Source organism: Muntiacus reevesi, chromosome 5 (genome assembly GCF_963930625.1).
Source record: "Muntiacus reevesi chromosome 5, mMunRee1.1, whole genome shotgun sequence".
Classification (NCBI taxonomy): Eukaryota; Metazoa; Chordata; class Mammalia; order Artiodactyla; family Cervidae; genus Muntiacus; species Muntiacus reevesi.
This window is the reverse complement of record NC_089253.1, coordinates 17,577,766-17,601,004: the sequence shown is the minus strand read 5'-3', so window position 1 is coordinate 17,601,004 and position 23,239 is coordinate 17,577,766. Positions and strand designations below refer to the sequence as shown.

Here is a 23,239-nt window from a genome sequence, read left to right as displayed (position 1 = left end):
TCTCTCACATGGAAAATGTGATTACTCTCTCAAACATGTAATTCCTAGTTTTCTTCCACTTAAGTTTTTAATACTGTACTTCTCAAAGTGTTGCAGGTTTTTTCATTGTTGTCACTGTTTATTAAGATAAATGAAATACTCTTTCCTGGGGTTCAGAAATAGTTTTCTAATTCCATGAATGTAACCCTTCCACAATTCAAACATATTGTCTCCTTATATTCTCAAAACAAATTTATCAAAAAGATTAAAAGTAAAGCCAATTCTACAAGGTTTAGGAGCTGGTGCTATGCACAAAAAGAAGCTAATTAAAAGTTCCAAATTAAAAAGAATTTGGCTTTGGAATCAGAAAAGAGTTTATGCCCTGGTTCTGCAACTTCCTAAGTATGAAAACATGGACAAACTAAACTCCTTCAACCTCAGTTCCCATGTTAGTAAAACAGATATAACAGCAGTTCTATGAGGAACAAATGAAAGTATCATAATTCCTAACTGTTGACAGGTGTTATGCCTGAGAAGAGGGACTAGGAGGGAAAAATGGAGTGGCTTTCACTTATTTTATTTCTGTATTAGTTAACTTTGTTTTTAACAATGAGCATACACCATAGGAATAAAATTACTTTTCTTTCAAAAAAGTAAAAAATAGTACCATAATAAGCAGAGAGCATATGTTAGGCATGGAATACATGGTAGTTCCTGTAATTATTTTCATTTCTTTTGGGACAGTGAGGAAGTTCATTTTATAACAAGTTACTCAACTTTATTCCTAATCCAACATCAAGAAACAAACAAAAAATGAAGCAGTTCTTAAAGCTATTTAAGAGTCTTTGGCAATTCTCAGTTATAGACTTAGGATGGAGGTAAGCAGATCTGACAGCTCAGGTCACTTCTCCAGATAATGCAAAACTGTTCAATAAAGAGGCAATCCTGTGTCTAACCATTATATTCTTACCTTGCAGGCTACATCAACTAATCGCATCTGGATAGCTTGATTCTCTGGGAGTTTAGTGCCAATTGCAAGCAAAGTGTCCAACAGTTGAGCAAGGACTTGATGAGACTCTAGAAAGGAAGATGGAAAGTTAGGTTTTAGAATTTCAAAAGGAGATTACTATAGAAACTAAATTTACTTGGGTATAAAGAATGCAGATTTTTGTCAGCTGAGTTCTGCTGTTTGATTCTTGATTTTCCTCAACTGAAAGCTAAGTTCCTAAAGGGATCATGTCTAAAAATTTGAGTCCTCCACAGGATGTGACATAGTGCTCCAAAAATGTTCAGTGCTTGACTAATTCAAAGGCTTTTCACTGCCTTCAAATTAAAGTCTAAATTCCTTAGCAGGACACACATACATACTAGTCCCTCCACGATGCCTAGTTCGCCCTACTTTATTAGCCTCATCTCTTTCAGGTTTCCCTAGCTGCCTTTTCCCCAATTACTTACGATTCCACGTCCCCCTATCTTTGCTCAGGCCCACTTCCCTACCGAGAATGCTTTCATCTACATCCTGCTCCATCCTCAGCCCTACTCCCCAGAGAGCACCTCCTAATCTTGAAATGTCACCTCTTATATGGTGCTTTTCACTCCTCCCCTAAAAATATTGACCATTTCTTCGTTCATGTTTCCACTGAACCCTTTACATAAACTGTAACTTGATGATACTTATTTGAATATCAGACAAAATCAGGAAACTGAAAGATCCTTAAGGGCAAGGACTATGTTTTATTCACCTTTGTATTCTCAGAATCTAGTATGCCTCATTATATGCTCAACGGATGCTTAATAAACGGAAAAACAGACAATTCCAAGTAAATCACTATCAATCACCTTAACCAGATTCTCTTCTTTGTTCCAAAATACGGTTCTATGGTTCTACCCTAGTGGTATACAAGCGGATCGAGGAGGCATGCAGAAAGTAATTTCTATGATGACAACCTTGTCCAGACATACTTTGTTTTACTGTGCTTCGTTTACTGCACTTTGTAGATACTATACCATGCTTTTTATAAATTGAAGATTTGCCTCAATCCTGCTGATTAAGCAAGTCTTCTGCACCACTTTTCAACAGCATTGCTCACTTCATGTTTCTGTCACCTTTTGGTAATTCTTGCAGTATGTCAAATTTTCATTACTATACTTGCTATGGTGATTTGTAGTCAATGATCTTTGATGTTACTATTGCAAAAAGATTACTACTTGCTAAAGGCTCAGATTATGGTTAACATTTTTAAACAGTACAGTATTAAGGTAGTACGTTCTTTTTAGACATAATGCTATTGCACACAATAAACTATAGTGTAGTATAGACATTACTTTTATCTGCAGCAGGAAATCAAAAACTCAGGTTACTCGCTTTACTGCAATATTTAATTTACTGTGATCATCTGGAACAGAATTTGCAATATCTCAGAGGTATGCATGTATATGTTTTACTAAGAACAAAATAAAAATTATAGTTACTATGTTGATGACATTAATTTCCTTTTACTATTACTAATATAGTCTCTTTAAATTAATTTTATTTAACTAAAAAAAATAACTGTCCACTTAAGAAAAACATTAAGAAATCCATAATATAGATGTGAAACAAATGTCAAAAATGATAATGATATATAAACAACTAAAGCTTAAAAAAAAAAAGCTTAAAACAAACCAAAAAAAAACCTTATAAAACACTGGGAAAATCACCTCTTAAAAACACTTCCAGTAAGATACCCTAGATTGAACACCTCTCTTTATCACTAATTCTTTCTTAAAACCTCATTAACATATAAAGAAACCGTAAAAGTATAAACTTACAAGGACTAAGAAAACAGAAGGAGAATAGTAAGCAGATGAGAAAAGTCAACAAATTTTTTCAGAGATGGCAAGCAAATGAAAGTCTATGCAAAACTGAGAAATCTAACACTAAATGCCTACTGAGGAGGGCGTCACAACAGAGCAAATAAATTCCAGCCATATGCCAAGCAAGATTCAGGAATCATAGATTTAAAAGAAAAGAAAAAAAAAACAACCACAAAACACCCCAAAATGGGGTGAGGCATGAATTTGTTTAAAGTTTCTATAAGAAGTAGCTGGACCTCCACCTCCTTCCCTATGCTACACAACAGGTTAATCAACCACTGAAGTAGAGGTTTTTTTCCCTCCAAAAATTAAGACAGAAAGGATCTAATCTGGCAGATGCTAGGTGAGGAAAGGAAGGAAATATAATAAAGATAATATATAATAAATATAAATATAACCAATCTGACCACATTGATCACAGCCTTGTCTAACTCAATCAAACTATGAGCCATGTCGTGTAGGACTACCCAAGATGGATGGGTCATGGAGGAGAGTTCTGACAAAATGTGGCCCACTGGAGAAGGGCCTTCAGTATCCTTGCCTCGAGAACCCCACGAATAGTATAAAAAGGCAAAAAGATAGGACACTGAAAGATGAACTACCCAGGTCGGTAGGTGCCCAATATGCTACTGGAGATCAGTGGAAAAATAACGAGAAACAATGAAGACACGGAGCCAAAGCAAAAACAGCACCCAGTTGTGGATGAGACTGGTGATGGAAGTGAAGTCCGATGCTGTAAAGAGCAATACTGCATAGGAACCTGGAATGTTAGGTCCATGAATCAAGGCAAACTGGAAATGCCCAAAGAGGAGATGGCAAGAATGAACATAGGCATTTTGGGAATAATCAGCAAACTAAACTGGCCTGGAATGGATGAATTTAATTCAGATGACCATTTTATCTACTACTATGGACAAGAATCTCTTAGAAGAAATGGAGTAGCCATCACAGTCAACAAAAGAGTCTGAAATGTAGTACTTGGATGCAATTTCAAAAACGACAGAATGATCTCTGATCGTTTCCAAGGCAAACCATTCAAATTACACTAATCCAAGCCTATGCCCCGACCAGTAATGCTGAAGAAGCTGAGGTTGAAGAGTTCTATGAAGATCTAAAACACCTTCTTAAACTAACATCCAAAAAAGATGTCTTTTTCATTACAGAGGACTAGGATGCACAAGTAGGAAGTCAAGAAATACCTGGAGTAACAGGCAAATTTGGCCTTGGAGTACAGAATGAAGCAGGACAAAGGCTAACAGAGCTTTGCCATGAGAACGCACTGGTCACAGCAAACACCCTCTTCCAACAACACAAGAGAAGACTCTACACATGGACATCACCAGATGGTCAACACCAAAATCAGACTGATTATATTCTTTGCAGCCAAACATAGAGAAGCTCTATACAGTCAGCAAAAACAAAACCAGGAGTTGACTGTGGCTCAGATCATGAGCTCCTTATTGCCAAATTCAGACTTAAATTGAAGAAAGTAAGGAAAGCCACTAGACCATTTAGGTGTGACCTAAATCTAATTCCTTACGATTATACAGTGGAAATGACAAATAGATTCAAGGGATTAGATCTGATAGAGTGCCTGAAGAACTGTGGATAGAGGTTCATGACATTGCACAGGAGACAGGGATCAAGACCGTCCCCAAGAAAAAGAAATGCAAAATGGTAGTCTGAGGAGGTCCTACAGATAGCTATGAAAAGAAGACAAGTGAAAGGCAAACAAGAAAAGAAAAGATATACCCATTTGAATGCAGAGTTCCAAAGAATAGCAAGGAGAGATAAGAAAAGCTTCCTTACTGATCAGTGCAAAGAAATAAGGGAAAATAACAGAATGGGAAAGACTAGAGATCTCTTCAAGAAAATTAGAGATACCAAGGGAACATTTCATGCAAAGATGGGCACAATAAAGGACAGAAATGATATGGACCTAACAGAAGCAGAAGATATTAAGAAGAGGTGGCAAGAATACACAGAAGAACTATACAGAAAAGATCTTCATGAGCCAGATAATCACGATGATGTGATCACTCACCTAGAGCAGACATCCTGGAATGTGAAGTCGAGTGGGCGTTAGGAAGCATCTCTATGAACAAAGCTAGTGGAAGTGATGGAATTCCAGTTGAGCTATTTCAAATCCTGAAAGATGATGCTGTGAAAGTGCTGCACTCAATATGCCAGCAAATTTGGAAAACCCAGCAGTGGCCACAGGACTGGAAAAGGTCAGTTTTCATTCCAATCCCTAAGAAATGCAATGGCAAAGAATGCTCAAGCTACTGCACAACTGCACTCATCTCATACACTAGCAAAGTAATATTCAAAATTCTCTAAGCCAGGCTTCAACAGTACATGAACCATGAACTTCAGATGTTCAAGTTGGATTTAGAAAAGGCAGAGGAACCAGAGATCAAATTGCCAAGATCCGTTGAATCATCGAAAAAGCAAGAGAGTTCCAGAAAAACATCTATGTCTGCTTAACTGACTATGCCAAAGCCTTTGACCTGTGTAGAATATTCTAAAGAGACGGGAATACCAGACCATCTGACCTGCCTCCTGAGAAATCCGTATACAGGTCAAGAAGCAACAGTTAGAACTGGACATGGAACAACAGACTGGTTCCAAATCGGGAAAGGAGTATGTCAAGGCTGTATATTGTCACCCTGCTTATTTAACTTCTATGTAGAGTACATCATGAGAAATGCCAGGCTGGATGAAGCACAAACTGGAATCAAGATTGCCAGGAGAAATATTAATAATGTCATCTCAGATATGCAGATGATACCACCCTATGGCAGAAAATGAAGAACTAAAGAGCCTCTTGATGAAAGTGAAAGAGGAGAGTGAAAAAGTTGGCTTAAAACTCAACATTCAGAAAACTAAGATCATGGCATCTGGCCCCATCACAAATAGATGGGGAAATAATGGAAACAGTGACAATCCTTATTTTGGGGGGCTCCAAAATCACTGCAGGTGGTGACTGCATCCATGAAATTAAAAGATGCTTGCTCCTTGGAAGAAAAGCTATGACCAACCTAGACAGCATATTGAAAAGCAGAGACATTACTTTGCCAACAAAGGTCCGTCTAGTCAAGGCTATGGTTTTTCCAGTAGTCATGTATGGATGTGACAGTTTATGAAGAAAGTTGAGTGAGGAAGAATTGATGCTTTTGAACTGTGGTATTGGAGAAGACTCTTGAGAGTCCCCTGGACTGCAAGGAGATCCAACCAGTCCACCCTAAAGGAAATTAGTCCTGAATATTCATTGGAAGGACTGATGTTGAAGCTGAAACTCCAATACTTTGGCCACCTGATGTGACTGACTCACTGGAAAAGACCCTGATGCTGGGAGAGATTGAAGGTGGGAGGAGAAGGGGATAACAGAGGATGAAATGGTTGGATGGCACCACTGACTTAATGGACATGAGTCTGAGTGAGCTCTGGGAGTTGATGGACAGGGAAGCCTGACGTACTGCAGTCCATGGGGTCGTGAAGTGTTGGACACGACTGAGGGAATGAACTGAACTGATAATAAAGAACTTAAGAGATAATCAACATACTGAAAATGAGACTCCCTCCCTAATACTCTTTGGCTGCTTTGGTTAAAAAAAAACATGGCAGTCAGGCAACTGTCCTCCCAGCAGGAGAGTCAAAAGTTGACAGGCCCACAAAAAACAGCAGGAGGCACTACTATTTAATAGTCCTCCAAAGACACATGTTAGAGTGGAGCCTACCAGCTGACCAGCCCCATCCATTCACAAAGAACTCCCAATCAGCTTTTTAGTGCCTCATCCTAAACTTCAATGCAAAGCCAAAGATCATTAAGAAAAGTCTCCACAAACACAACACTGTAGGGGACTTCCCTGGTGGTCCTCCATGCTTCCAAAGCACAGGGCCTGGTCCAACCCCTGGTCAGGGAACTAAATCCCACATGCTGCAACTAAAAGATGGGGCATGCCTCGACAAAGACTGAAGATTCTGCGGGCAGCAACCAAGATCCCGCCCAGTCAAACAAGTAATATGGAAAAACAAAACAAAACGAGCACAACACTGTAAATCAATTATATTCCAATAAGAATTTTTTTAAGTTGAATAGATTAAAAAAGGAAAGGTAAGTCTCCAATATGAAAGAGGTCACAAAGAGAAAAAAAGGTACTAAGAGAAAACAGAAGAGAGGTGAAGAAATCAATACCACCATACTGCTCTAAAATTTATTTCTTCAAAAAGATGATTCTGCATGACACTCATAAAAAGACAGCTAGACCTTTCTGAACTTAACTTTTTTTTTAATTGTTTAGTTTTTATTTCATAATCATAAATTTAACTTTGCAATCCAGCTAATTTGGAGGGGGATAAGGAAAATATGGAACCGAAAGAACTGTAACGAGAGCACAAAGATTATGGGATATTTCGAGCAGATGGGGGTGAAGGGGTGCTCTCCTGGGCTATAGAGGAATGGTCTGGTGGTTAAGTAAAACACAAGTCAAATTTATTAGATTTGTCCACAGTCAGCAATGGTGATCTTCTTGCTGGTCTTGCCATTCCTGGACCCAAAGTGTTCCATAGCTTCCACAATATTCATGCCCTCTTTCACCTTGCCAAAGACCACATGCTTGCCAACCAACCACTCAGTCTTGGCAGTGCAGATGCAAAACTGGGAACCGTTTGTACTGGGGCCAGCATTTGCCATGGACAAGATGCCAGGACCTGTATGCTTCAGGATGAAATTCTCATCATCAAATTTCTCGCCATAGATGGACTTGCCACCAGTACCATTATGGCATGTGAAGTCACCACCCTGGCACATAAATCCCGGAATTATTCTGTGAAAGCAGGAACCTTTATAACCAAATCCTTTCTCCACAGCGCTCAGAGCACGAAAGTCTTCTGCTGTCTTTGGAACTTTGTCTGCAAACAGCTCAAAAGAGACGCGGCCCAAGGGCTCGCCGTCGACAGCAATGTCAAAGAACACAGTGGGGTTGACCATGGCAAGACAGCAAGGAAGGCTCCGGGGTGGTGGCGTCTGCAAGGCCTGAACTTAACTCTTGACTCTAATAAATCACAAATCTAATCTAAATCTTAAATCCTGGTCTCTCTGCTGAGTTCCAGGCCTACATTGTAACTTCAGGTTAGATGGACAATGCCACAAGAATAAATGAATCTTCCACATTTCTTCTCTAAACCACCCAGTTCATCAAAGCAAATTCCACACAACCACTAAATTATCCTTATAAAACTAGACTTGATCACTTCATGCCATGTTCAAGGAGAACTAGGTACCCACTGCCTACAAAATAACATTTAAAATTCTCAGCACTCAAGACTGCTACCCTTTGGCTTCAGAACATTTTACCAATGTTTTTCTTCCAAAAGCCCCTTACTTACTTCCTATTGATCTCTCAAACAACTCAGTTCTTCAAACATCTCTTATACTTTGCCAGTCTTTTATCTTCTATCAACATGTTCCTTCTCGGTACCACTCTTCCCCAAATTTGGAGGATTTGGACTTTCCAAACCTACCTTTTCACTAAGCCTTTCTTGAGCCCACTAGTCAGCACTGATCCCATTCTCTCCTCTGCTCCCACAGTATGTTAATTAACCTCCTCTAAAACAAGCTTGACGTTATCACTAGTGGTGTAGCATGTACTAGAGAAGCAATGCTTGCCAAAGAGTTATAAAATTCAGGCATTTGATGAACTTAACTTAAAGACTTCTGGTCCAAAGTGCAGACCACAGTCTTGGATTTGGTAATATTAAGACTGATAATTGGGAAACTCTTAATTTTAAGCCGAAAATACAAAGTGACTTCAGCAGTCACTTTAATTCCCTGGAGTTCATCTTCCTCAGCCTTGAAACAAAGGGCTTGAACTAGATGAAACTTATGGCCCCTTCCAATTCTATCTTCTATGACTCTAGGTGGGCCAGGAACAGGAAACCAGGGAGAGTCCTAGACCAGATCTCTTAGAGACAATTAAGTAAGAAACATTAGAATACTTAAAGTAAAACAGCTCTTTCCATGAATACTGCATAGTTTGGCTATAATGAGTTCTGATTTAAAACTAAGCCTCTGTCATAATGTTTCTGTCTTAGAGGTAGAGAGTTTTTAGTTAAATCTCAGCCCATAAAAGAGCACCACACTAAGCTCTCAGTTCTGCTACTGCTTTTAGCTAGATCAACTCACTTCAACTCATCTCAGTTCTCTGGGACTTAACAGTCTTATCATCTGCAAACTGCAGCAATTAGAAAAGATGATCACTAGAAGGCCATTTATATCTCAAATAGTCTATGACTCTATTAAATCCCCAATCATAAAGTAAGAAATTCTTCCAAGGATAGCTCATATAAGAACTTTCCACGGGAAAAAAAGGATATTGAGGCAATGTAATTGCTTTGGTGCTTTTAAAAGTATTTTTTTTGCCACTACCTACAAGAGCAAAGAAATATCTATTAGTATTTAATATACTATCAACACCCTAATTTTTATGAAGGTAATGAATAAAAATGGGAAAATTATATATAATATTAAGTAAATATACTAAAAGATAAAATAATACACTCACTGTAAGTACAACCATATAAAACTTATGTAAGTAAAAGGTAATATGTAAAACAGTTTTATGGTAGCAGTAGGAATATTTTTAAATTTTTCCCTTAATATCACTACATTGGCCTTTCAATAAATATCAAAAAAGTTAGATTCTCCAGGCAAGAGTACTGAAGTGGGCAGCCATTCCCTTCTCCAGGGGATCCTCCCAACTCAGGGATCGAATCTGTGCCTCCTGCATCTCTGCCGGTAAAGGCAGGTTCTTTACCACTGAGCCACCCAGGAACCCCCTGCTGGGATGGGAGGCACAGTCAACAAAACATCAACTCTGTTACAGACTCCTAACCTTTAACAAGTCAGTTAACTTCTCTGAGCTTCAGTTTCCCCACCTATAAAATAAGGACAATAGTATCTATTTTATGTCATATGTAAACTACCTTAGGTATATGGCTGTTAGCAAGAGGTCAATAAATGATAGCTATTAAGGGACAAACCTGTATTTTAACTCTAAGGTAAATATATGTACATGGTTTTACTGAATCATCCTCAAATTTCTTTTCAATAACCACCAAAACAACAAAACTTTGCTCCACACTATATATAAAAGGAACTAAAGATTTCTGCTCTAATTATACAACTTTTATTTATTTATTTGGTTGCACAGCGAGGCATAGAGGATCTTAGTTTCCCAACCGGGGCTGGAACTCCTGCCCCTTCAATGGAAGTGCACAGTCCTAATCACTGGATCACCTGGGAATTCCCTCTGCAGCTTTTAAACTGCAACTTACTTTCATTCTGCAGGATATTAATGGCATCGTCCATAATGCAGTCTGGTGAAAATCCTGCAGTCTTTGACAGTAAACCCAACAATGATGCAATTTTCAGTCTCACAGATGGATCATTCTCCTGCAACAAAAGAAGCTATTGTTACCTTGATGCTCTGCTCTCCGCTAACCAAAAACAGGAACATGGGAAATATCTCAAAAAAGATTCAATGATCCAAGTATTCTCAAGTTTTATTTCTGAAAAATTAGCTATATATGCTTTGGGGGAGAAAGTTTTTCTCAATCTGTATGTTACATCCAAATAATGCAACGTGAATGAGAATATTTTCATGCCTTCTCGATGTCATTAATTTCTAACCAGATGTATGCTTCTGGGATTAAAAGAACCTTTCTTCCACTGTACAGTCACATTTGGCATGAGCTGCAACAACTTGCACCAACACTGATGTCAGCGCCACTGTTTTTGGAGCCTCCAGAAATTGGGTGCTGCAGCTACCGCTGCTATCACCAGAAAATTTTTGCTCTGTGTTTTTGGATCACTAGATCCGGATCAGAAGTCCAAGGCAGGTAGATCTAATTGTCTGAGTGTAGGTCTGAGGCCTGGGCCTGGATCGCGGTACCAGGGCAAAAGAGACTAAGAAATGATTTATTGGGCTTCCCTGGTGGCCCAGATGGTAAAGAATCCACCTGCAATCAAGAGACCCATGTTAGATCCCTGGGTCAGGAAGATCTCCTAAAAGAAGGATATGGCAACCCAATCCAGGATTCTTGCCTGGAGAATTCCATGGGCAAGAATTCCATGGGCAGAAGAGCCTGGCGGGCTATAGGCTATGGGGACACAACTGAGTGAATGGTGGTTCAGGGGTTAAGAACCCACTTGCCAATGCAGGGGACACAGGTTCAATCCCTTGTCCAGGAAGACCCCCACATGGTGCAGAGCAGCTAAGCCCATGCAACCCCAACTACTGAGCTTGTGCTCTAGGGCCTGCGAGCAGCAGCTACTGAGTCCATGTGCCACAACTACTGAAGTCCAATCACCCAGAACCTGTGCTCTGCAACGAGGGAAGCCACCACAATGAGAGACCCACACATTGCAACTTGGGAGTAGCCCCCACGTGCCACAACTGGAGAAAACTCATGCACAGAAATGAAGACCTACAGCAGTCAAAAATAAAATTAATTTTTAAAAAGAATTAACGTAATATCTAGGTTAACCAGTAAAAGAGGTATAAAAAAATGTATAATTCCCAAGCTAATAAAAAGCAGTGAAGGAGAGAATTTTTTTAAAAGAGCCGATGAAAAAGACAGTGAGAACTGAGAGGAAAAAAAGAACATTAAGCAGGTAAGATAAATAGAAGGCATTTCATAAGAGGATAATTTAAAATCATATCTTTCAATAAACACATATTATAAAGAACTAAATGTTCCAATTAAAAACTAAACACTGTTAAGTGAAATTTCTCAAAAAACTAACTATACGCTGTTGGGTCACAAAATAAAAAGTGATTAAAAAAAGATTTGAAAATAAAAGGTAGAAATAGGTATATCATGAAATCTTTAATCAAGAGATAGCTGGTGGCTGATTCATGTCAATGTATGACAAAACCCACTGCAATGTTGCGAAGTAATTAGCCTCCAACTAATAAAAATAATTGGAAAAAAAAAAAAGAGATAGCTGGTATCATCATATATTAGACAAAGCCATTATATGCTGACAAGGTTATTCGTAAAGAATCTAAAAGAACCTACACATAATTTATTAAAATTGTTAAATGAGCTTAGCAAAGTTGTTGATACAGGGTTTAATAAACAAAAAGCAACTGAATTTCTGAATATCCTCTATGTACGACTTAAAAATAAGAATTTTTAAATGTATCATTTATGATAACAAAATATTAACTATCTAGGAATAACTAACAAAAAGATGTACAAAACTTCTACGCAGGAAACAGCATTTAAATAACGGACATACCATGTCCATTGACTGTAAGACTCAATGTTATAAAATGTCAATCAGCAAATTGCATCTTAATTACAGAATTAATGCAACCCTAATCAAAATTCCGGAGAAGGCAATGGCAACCCACTCCAGTATTCTTGCCTGGAGAATCCCAGGGATGGGGGAGCCTGGTGGGCTGCTGTCTATGGGGTCGCACAGAGTCAGACATGACTGAAGCAACTTAGCAGCGGCAGCAGCAATCAAAATTCTGATAAGAAATTTTATTTTCAGGCAGATTTTCACAAGCTGATTTCAAAATTTATCAATAAATTAAAAGACCAATAATAATTAATATATTCTTAAAGAAGAACAAAGTAGGAGAAGTTACCCTATCAGATGTCAGAATTTATTATAATGCTATGCTAAGACATAGCATAGTGTCTATGCTATGCTAACACATAGCATAGTGTTGGAGAAGACTCTTGAGAGTCCCTTGGACTGCAAGGAGATCCAACCAGTCCATCCTAAAGGAGATCAGTCCTGGGTGTTCACTGGAAGGACTGATGCTGAAGCTGCAACTCCAATACTTTGGCCACCTCATGCGAAGAGTTGACTCACTGGAAAAGACCCTAATGCTGGGAGGGATTGGGGGCAGGAGGAGAAGGGGACAACAGAGGATGGGATGGCTGGATGGCATCACCGACTCGATGGGCATGAGTCGGAGTAAACTCCGGGAGTTTGTGATGGACAGGGAGGCCTGGCGTGCTGCGATTCATGGGGTCGCAAAGAGTCGGAGACGACTGAGCAACTGAATTGAACTGATGCTAAGACAGCATAGTACTGGCATAAAAATAGACAAATACACTAGGCAGAAACACAAACAATGCATACTAAGATTTGTACAAAAATGTTCATGGGAATACTTCTTTTAGTAACTAAAAACTGGAGACAATCTAAATGTCCATCAATAATAGAATGAATAAATAAATAATGGTATATTCATACAATGAAATCTTACACTATGGTAAAAATAAATGAACTATAGCTAGTTAACAACAAAGATAAATCTCAAGATACAATTTTGAGCAAGAGTTACACATAAAAAGATACACACAGAAAGTAAAGGCGGGAAGGAGGAAGGAAGGAAGGGTGGGTTGCATTTAGTACAGGTTTAAATGATTTTTAAAAAAGAAAGAAAATTTTAAAGGAAGCTTTTACCCTTAAAGTCAAGAGAGTGATGGTTATCTTTAGAAAAGTGAGGAAAAATAATCAGAAAGTGTTTTGGGGACCTATGAGAGGCTGATTATATTGCATTTCTTAAGCTGGATGGCAGTCACATACTGTTTTCATGTTGATCAATAGGCTATATGAATTTTTTCTACATAGTCTTTGTGTTACAGTTCATAATAAAGTTCTAAAAATATGACAGTTACTTAGATTACTAGGGTAATAGTGGAAACAGGGAGGGAGATGGACTCAGGAGATATTTAGAAGGTAAAATCAACATGAGTTGGTAGGAAGGGAATATGGGGAGAGCAAAGGGTGAGGGTGGTACCTTTCTTGGGTTTCTAATGTAAGGGTCTATATTGATGGTGGTACATTTCTTACTATAAGGCAGACTGGAGAATGAATGGAGATACCAAGTTCAGTTCTGAATACAAATAAAAGTCAATTCTTTATGGACTTCAAATCACTGAAATAACATCATCAAATCAAGTAATTGTCTTTCAGAGACAATGCACTAGTCAAATACCCTAATTTTGTAGTAAGAGAGGACAGAAAAGCTACATAGTCTTTCTACAGTCTGGAATGGAGTCACAGACCTCCAAACATAGGGAGCAGCTGAGAAAGCAGAAATACTAAATCTAGCAAATAAGAGGAAGGCAAGAACGAAACAAAAAAGAATGAGAGTATCTGACCCAGTAACATTCTTTCTTCATCTGGATACTTCACTCAAGTTTTTCTACTTTCTGAAATTATCCCCATAACTAAGCTTACAACTGCCTCTGTCAAAAGCCTCTCTAATAACTGCTCTTCTCACCATTAAAATTGTCCTTGTTCAGGCTTTTCTCATCTTGCTATAGACTTAGGAGTCTCCTAGCTGGTCACTCTAACTCCTTTCTTACCTGGCCCTCATTCAATTCCTCCATCCACCATACCACCCCCAGAGTGATCCATCTGAAACAAAAACCCACAAGGCAGAATTCAAGAACCTTCCATAAGATAAGATTTCTAGTCTTATCTCTTAAAGAGCTCTCAATTTAAAATCGACACCAGCCCAACTATCTGTATCTCTTCTAATGTGACAGATTATTTCACATCTCCAAGTCTTTGCTCACAATTCTTCCTTCTTTCTAAAACGCCTTTCCTCTTGTTTTCCAACTAGTCAAAATCTGTTTTTTAAGATGCACCTCAAGCATCACCCTAGCTCAGTCGGTAAAGAATCTGCCTGCAATGCAGGAGACCCAGGTTCAATCCCTGGGTCAGGAAGATTCCCTGGAGAAGGAAATGGCAACCCACTTCAGTATCTTGCCTGGAGAATCCCATGGACAGAGGAGCCTGGCAGGCTACAGTCCATGGGGTCACAAGAATTGGACACGACTTAGTGACTAAACCACCATCAAGCATCACTACTCTATGATGCCCTTCTAGATCTATGCTCCCACGTAAAACTGATTACCTTCTTCTTTAAAAGTTACATCATAACCTGTCCCAGGTTTCATATACCTGTAACACTGTATTGGGTTTCCCTGGTGGCTAAGTGGTAAAGAATCCACCTGCCAAGGCAGGCAACATGGTTCGATCCCTGGGTCGGGAAGATCCCCTGGAGAAGGAAATGGCAATCCACTCCAGTAGTCTTGCCTGGGAAATCAGTGTGTAATTATCCATTTATTATCTAATCTACCCAATCAGACTCAGATCAGGAATCGTATGTTAATCTCTGTATCACTAATATAAAGCAAATGCCTGGCAGAATTACTATCCAGAACATTTTGAATGAATGAAAAAAATGACTAAATTAATAACTCTAGCCCTTAACTATCTATATATCACATGTATTATTTGGTTTACCAACTAAACTACTAGTCCTTAAAGGACAAAGAACATGTCTCACAGTTCTATAACATCCTCCAAAGTAACTAATAAATACAGTAGAATAAATGGAAGAATCCCTCATATGAAATAAGTTCAGATACTGCTACCTGGCCACAGAAAAACTTGTAGTACAAAAGCAGAAGCCAAAGTAGTTATCCATTAAAATACAAGATACCACATTTCTGAATAAAATAGAAGAAAGATAAATAAAACACTATGGTCATCAATCTATATCTGGACCGACTTGTTTTCGCTCGTTAGAATCGATAGAATATGCTAGACCTTTGGGGCTAGAATCTACTAGACTAAGGTAAGCAGCATGGCCTCGTTAAACAGCTTAGGGTCTGATATAAGAACACTTCTTCTAGAGATGGTATCAGTAATTTTTTAAAAGGAATCTTTTTATTATTAATTTTTGGCCATACCACAAGGCATGCAGGTTGTTCCCCAACCAGGGCCCAAACCCACGACCCCTGCAGTAGAAGCACAGTCTTAACCACTGGACCAACAGGGACATCCCTAAAAAGAGTCTTTACTGTTAAGAGACATAAACTGAAATTTAAGAGTAAAATGATATGATGCTAGGAATTTGTTTTCACAAGAATCTGGTGCAGAGGGTGAAAGTGGAAGAAATGGAGGTGGACAGTAGGAGTTGGGGTGGGGGTGAGAATAAACAAATCTGGACATGAAATGATAACTGCTGAAGCTGGATAATAATTACATGTGAGTTAATTAAACTATTCTCTCTAACTGTATATAGATTTCTTCCATAACAAAAAGTTGAAAAAATATTCCATACAATCCGGAGTTTCTACCCCTGGGAATTTATCAGAAGAAAACGAAAATACTAATTCCAAAAGATATGAGCACCCCTGTTTGTTGCAGCATTATAACAATAGCCAAGATACAGAATAATGTACAGCATTGGGAACATAGTCAATAACTAACATCTTTGTATTGTGACAGATCATAACTCGATTTATTGTGGTCATTTTGAAATGCACAGAAATACTGAATCACTATACTGTGTAGCAGGACCTAACATAAGGTTGCAGGTCAGTTACACTTTAAAAACAAACAAATTCATAGAAAAGGAGATCAGATTTGTGGTTACTAGAAGCGGGGGAGGGGCGGGCAAGATAATAACCCAAGGATCGAATCCAGGTCTCCTGCATTGCAGGCGGATTCCTTACCAGCTGAGCCACCAGGGAAGCCCAAGAATACTGGAGTGGGTAGCCTTTCCCGTCTCCTGGGGATCTTCCCGACCCATGAATTGAACCGGGGTCTCCTGCATTGCAGGTGGATTTTTTATCAGCTGAGCTACCAGGGAAGCCCTTAATTATACTTAAAAAAAAAAAAAAAAGAATCGATAGAAAAGGGGATCAGATTTGTGGTTACCAGAAGCAGAGGTGGGCAGAAGGGAACTAGATGAAGGTAGTCAAAAGGTACAAACTTTTAGTTATAAGATAAGTAAGTTATTAGGGTTGTAATGAATAACATGATAAATATAATTAACACTGCTGTATGTTACATATGAAAGCTGTTAGCAGAGTAAATCCCAAGTGTTCTCAACACAAGAAAAAAAAATTTTGTCTATTTCTTTAATTTTGTATCTATATGAGATGACAGATATTCATTAAATGTACTGTGGTAATCATTTTATGACTTACGCAAGTCAAATCATTATGCTGCAATGTTAAATGTAAATAGTGCTGTATGTCCATTATATTGCAATAAAGTGGGGAAAAAAAAGTCCCATATTGTTCAAGAGAAGCTTACATCCTCATACAAGGAAATGGACAAGGAACAAAATAAATGAGAAAATTAAATACAATATTAGAAGATGGTAAGTACTCTGGAGGAAACAAAATCAAGGAAGGGGCTAGAAAACTGCTAGAAGTGGGATATGCAGTTTCAATTTCAACTAGAGGGATAAAAGAGGACCTTAATGAAAAAGTAACATTTGAGCAAATACTTGAATGGAGTGTGGGAAATAGACATATATGAACACCTGAGGGAAGTGTTCCAAGCAGAAGGAAAGATAAGTGGAAAGACTGAGAAAGGAATATGCTTGACAGAGAAAATGGCAGACCAGACCAGGGTCGTGTCAAGGAGAGGGGTTCTAGGCTGAAGTAACAACATGGGAAAAGACACTGACTTCTGAAAACACATAAGGTTTTTGGAAAACTGCAACCATTCTTCTTAAGCTAGAACATTATATACATGAAGAAAAGGACTTTTTAGGTCACACATAAAAGATTTAAATAAAAATAGTTTATAAAAAGAAGAGACTAAAGGGAAAAAGATAAGAAGCAAGGAGGATCTTCAGTACATACACATCCTGACTGATGCAAATATGAAGTACAAATCATCTATAAGTATTCTCAAAATTTTCAAAAAATTTTAAAAATTTTAAATTTTAAATTAAATTTTAATATTTTTAATTCATTAAATCATTAAAATTTTAATTAATTTTTAAATAATTAAAATTAATTAAAATTTAAATTTTAATTAATTTAAATTTTAAAATAATAAAAATTTTAATTTTTAATTAAAATTTAATTTTTAATTTTTTAATTAAGATTTTTAAATTAAAATTTAAAATTTTTTAACTTTAAAAATTTCAAAAATTTTTCAAAAAATTTCAAAAAATCTAACAAAGTCTATTGATCTAACTTCCAGTTCAGAGTAAATATAGGAGATAGAGGAGCAAGTTAACCAAGGAAGTAAACAAATTCAGAAAACAAGACAGCTTGCAAAACAACTGAGCAAATTTCTTTAACAGGTCATATCACCAAAATAATAAAAACTGTTCCAAATTTTACAAAAAGCAAATGCCATGTGTGGACACAGTTTGCATTCTGATTTCAACAAATCAACTATAACAAGATATTCTGGGAACAACTAGAGAAATTTGGGGCTTCCTTGGTGGCTCAGTGGCATGGAATCTGCCTGCCAATGTGGGAGATGTGGGACTAATCCCTGGGAAGATTCCCTGGAGAAGAAAAGGACAACCCACTCCACTATCCTCTGTGGAAGGGAAATTCCATGGACAGAGGAGCCTTGTGGGTTACGGCCCATAGGGTCACAAGAGTTGGAGACAACTTAGTGACTAAACCATCACCACCAGAGAAATTTGAATATGAGCTATTTGTTAGATGACATTAAGGAATAACTGAATTATACTGAGGTGGTTAGATGGTTATATCTTTTTTCAATGTACCTTTTTAAGAGATATTTAATGAACTGTTCAGGGGAAAATATTATGATACTTTAACAAAAACTTCAGGAAAGCAAATAAAGTAAATTTGACAAAATATTAATAACTATTAAACCCCAAAGATGGGTTATTTAGGAGTTCACTATAGTACTGTCTGTACTTTTCTATAAGCTTAATAATTTTCATACTAAAGTTTCAAATTCTAAGTCATCTGTGATTCAAATATTTACAAATCATTTCTTCTTTTACCTCAGATCTCACAAACAAAAACTGAAAAAGAAATGCATTTGGTGAATTTCATTTTCTCTTTAAACTATTTTCTGTATTTAATCATGCAAGAGTTGATGCTTTTTTCTAGCCTATGAAAACAGAGAAATAAAATGATATGTAACTTTAAAAAAAAAAAAAAAAGAGGGGCTACTGCAATTAAGATATTGGGGCCCTGAATTAAAGCAGTAACAGCAGAGAGAGGACCGTATACCAGAGGCAAATCTGGTTACAGAAGAGTCCTGGTTGAAGTTAACTCCTCCTCTCTGCTCCAAAGCACTCTCAGTACCCTCAGCAATTTGAGGCATTTTATCATTCACAACTGTTTCCATCTAGCTGCTCTAAGCTTCTAAGGATAGGATCTTTGTGGATCTTTTGGACCTTTTTTATCTCGGTATCCACAGTGCCTAGCATATGGAAGATACTCAGAAAAAGATTGCTGAATGAACACCTTATTTATTGTGCATTTTAATTCATTCTGCAGACAGAATACAACTCTCATACATACTGCCATCAGGCCCCAAGACTTTCTTACCTTGTAATAATGTTCCAGGAGAATCCTGACGACTCCCTCCACGCTTTCTGCCTCAACAGGCTTCCTGGCAAACTGCAGCAGGTACTGCAGAGCATCTGCTGGGGAGGTGGCCTTACACAGATCTATGTGCAGCGCTGCAGATTTGCTTGGTTTTGTCAGTCGGAGCTTCTTAGTAGCAACCTCCTCCTGTTGTTGCTGCAAGAGGATGAGGAAGATAAAACATGAAAACCTGGCTGAAAACAGAGTCTGCAAATCTAACTTTGCCTCATCTGATGAAAATTAACTTTTCCTACACCAAATAATGTATTTGGGAAATAGACCTAGTCTAACCAAAAAAGCAGCGTTATGAACCGGGAAAAGAGCCAACTGGAGACAAAGTTGAGTCCCAATTTTGCTTTTCACTAGCTCCAGTGGCTTTGGGCAAGTCATTTCATTTCTTCAAGTCCCAGTTTCTTTCTCCATAAGGTAGATCGATAATATTTTGTTCTGCCTATCTCTTAGGATTGCTGTAGCTTCGGGGTTAAGAGGACACAGAGGATCTGTTCCACTCTTTATTAGAAGAGAAATCTCAATTCAACAAATATATTCAGATTGTACTAAAGCACTTACTAGGCTCACCTTCCCTCCTGAGAAACCCAGAACTGACAGGAACAGCCTATAGCTTACACTAAGGGAAAAAGTCTTCTCACAACAGATGACTATTTTCACCCAAATCATTCTACGTTTATCAGAAGAATGGACCGTGTAGGGAAAAAACGCATTGCCATATGCCTAGCTAACTGCAGCTACTTAATAAATGTTTACTAAATGACTGATGTGGAATTACGTGAGATCCAACTCTGCTGCTCTCTTCTAAGGATGTCATAATTCCCAGTTTCATCATCTATAAAATAGGAATGATGACCTACCGCTAGCCTTTCTTAAGCCTCATCTGAACCACAGAACACACAAAATTAGCTGAGTAACTATTTTCTTGATTCTCTCAAGGATAGTGCATAACTAGAACTATTTCAGACACATCTGTTACATATGAGTGTCCAAAAGTTCATGTAAAAGGGAACCTTCACTCCAGGGCTTAAGTAAGGCCCTGGTGGGTAAACATAGAGAGGATCACAACATAAGATCAAAGTCGTAATCAATAACTTTCCTTAACACTTGATGCATCATAATGATACCTTGAAGAATCATCTCTTTATAAAATTACACCTCCACAAAGACTAAAGAGTCGGATTATTCTAGACGGGAACATGGCACAGCATGATAATAAGACTAAGGGCTCTGAAATCAAACAAATTTGAGTTAAATTATCACTTGGTAGCTAGAGGTCTTCTCCTTCTATAAAAAGGAATACAATACTTACATCACAGATATACCTGAGAAGTCTAAACTACAATGGCTTTATTGTACAAACACATCATATCCACCACATTCATATCAATTCTCTCTCTCATCTTCATGGCACAGGAAAAATAACAGAAGCACTAAGATCTCATTTCATTACTCTGTGGTAACCATTCACAAGCAATGAAGAGAAAAAATGAGCTCTTAAAATCCTTACCCATTTCCATCCTATTCCACACAAATTCATTCTTCAGTGTTATCAGCAGTTAGGCCAAAAAACTATAAGATTTTTTCCCCTAAGGAGCACATAAGGAGAAGGAGAAACCAACATCTGCTATCATTCAACCATCAATATTTTAGTGCGCCAGGTCCTATGGTCTATCCAGGGAACACAGATGAACCAAGCGTTACCTCTGCCCTCAAGGAGCCCAAACTGGTAGGGAGAAACAAATACTAGTAACTCCAGTAGCACTGAGTGATAAGTACAAATAGATGAGTGCTACAGAAGGAGGGGAGGAGAGACTAAAGCAAAAATGTAAGTCCACTGGGTGGAGAACAAAAAGAGAGCGAAGAATGACATCCGTTCTACGTAAAAGAGACAACAGATACAAATGTTTGAAAAGGTCCAAACACACGGCGTGCTGGAGGAGGGATGAGTAGTCTTGGTAAGAGGGAACAACAGAATAAAGAAAAGAAGTGACACTGCCCAACAAAGTGAATGTACTTAATGTCACTGAACTCCACACTTAAAAGCAAGCCACGGAAGAGGGAGCTCTGTAAAGCTTTCCTGAATCTTGACTCATTCTAAAAGTTCAAGAAAACGAATTTCACATAAAAAGGAGCAACAAGAGTGACAAGGTAAGTATAAAAGTTATTTTCAGGAAAAAAAACAAGAATAAGAAGCCAACTAACTTCCCTACACACAATGGAAATATGCCACACACAAAACAAAAAAACAAAAAAGGCAGTGAAGGAAAACTGTTAAATCATGAAGGGCAAGGGAGTTTGGCTAGTTTTCACAAAAAGTAGTTGTAAAAGAGTAACAGAGACTTGGTTTGTCGATGTAATTATCTCTCTATACTACACTCTCATACATGGTGCTCCACATCTCCCACTCGCCTGTGAGTTCCAAAAGGACAGGGACCCTTAATGTGTATTGGATTTTATAGCTCAGCACCTTTCACCATACCTAATATTGAAACATAATAACCACTCTAATTCAATAAACTCTTGTTGAAGAATGAAATACTAAATACTAAATGAAATACTTAAGGATCAAGCGTCCTGCTGCATGGTCTAAATCTTGCTAGGCCACAAGTCTATGGATGGAAACCTGCTATTGGCTGGCATTAACCGGGGGCTTTTCAGAAATGCAGATTATTGCCTTGCCTCCCCCAGCCAATTCATTTACTAAGTAGAATCTACATTTTCACAAGAGCCCAGGTGATTTGGATACACAAAGTCAGGGAAGCAGGACACAAGGTATGACTTGGGATCAACCTCTACTTTGGCGATCTCTCTGAGGAAATACATAGAGAATCGCTGACTGTGGACACAGTTTGGGCCCCTCAGTCCTGAAACAACTCCAAAGGAGGAAGGATGGTACTGCCCTCCTTTACAGGTGAGCTATAAAAGGTTGGTGGTGAGCTGTTCCACCAAAGAACATTTCAACCCCTATGATGCCTGTGACCCTTGCCTGCTGTGACTGGGTCTTGAGGATTCCTAAAGACTCCTCTCCAACCCCTTAGAGCGCTGCACACAGCCAACTTGGCTTTGGACGCTTTTTTGGTAATGAGAGTTGGGAGGAAATTTGTCAATACCCTACTAGAAGTCTCAAAGACCTCATTTGTAAAAGAAAAATGCTAATGAACTGTAGCGTTTGGGGAAGCCTCTTGAAACTTCCTTGGACAGCAAGGAGATTAAACCAGTCAAACCTAAAGAAAATCAGTCCTGAATATCCATTGGAAAGACTAATGCAGAAGCTGAAACTCAAATACTTTGGCCACCTGGCGCGAAGAACTGACTCAGTGGAAAAGACCCTGATGTTGGGAAAGACTGAAGGTAGGAGGAGAAGGGGACGACAGAGGATGAGATGCTTGGATGGCATCACCCACTCTATGGACGAGTTTGAGTAAACTCCGGGAGTTGGTGATGGGCAGGGAGGCCTGGCGTGCTACAGTCCATGCGGTCGCAGAGAGTCAGACACGACTGAGCTGCTGAACTGAATGAAACATGAATAAAATGAGATAACAGATAAGATACTTTGGTAAATTGTAAGGTGCTGTTTGCTTCTTCTAATAGTTTTTTTTAGTGTCAGACTGCACATGTTAATACTGACAACAGCAGCGGCCAACGAACACGCCCACTACAGTGTAGTCAGAGAGGCAGCCTACCGAAGCTCTGGTAACACGGGCACTCTACCCAGCTTTGTGGCGCCAGTTCTGGCAAAGTGTCTGGGGCGTGGATAACCTTCCCCTTTCCCAGACCAGTCCTGGGACCTTTCCTTCTAGAGCTTACCTGAACCACCTTAGTGAACTCCTCATAAACCCGCTTCTTCAGATGGGCCGCCATGGTTGTCCTTCTCAGCTTCCGTACCCGACGAGGCTAGCGGGGGCAGAGGATACGGAAAAACTTGCCCAGAAGGGAGGAACCAGCCGCTGTCCCACAAGGC

General features: G+C 38.6%; 1 protein-coding gene and 1 pseudogene across 1 annotated transcript in view; both read right to left on the bottom strand.

Moving 5' to 3' along the window:
* INTS4 (integrator complex subunit 4) overlaps positions 1-23,239 on the bottom strand; it is a 98,344-nt gene extending 75,105 nt beyond the window's left edge. The window contains exons 1-4 of the mRNA XM_065937194.1: positions 23,086-23,239; positions 19,228-19,422; positions 10,174-10,291; positions 950-1,056 (exon numbers count right to left, since the gene is read on the bottom strand). Coding sequence (XP_065793266.1) covers positions 950-1,056; positions 10,174-10,291; positions 19,228-19,422; positions 23,086-23,139 — 474 coding nt within the window. The 5' untranslated portion in view covers positions 23,140-23,239. The remainder of the gene's footprint in view (positions 1-949; positions 1,057-10,173; positions 10,292-19,227; positions 19,423-23,085) is intronic.
* LOC136168764 (peptidyl-prolyl cis-trans isomerase A pseudogene) lies at positions 7,248-7,866 on the bottom strand (annotated as a pseudogene).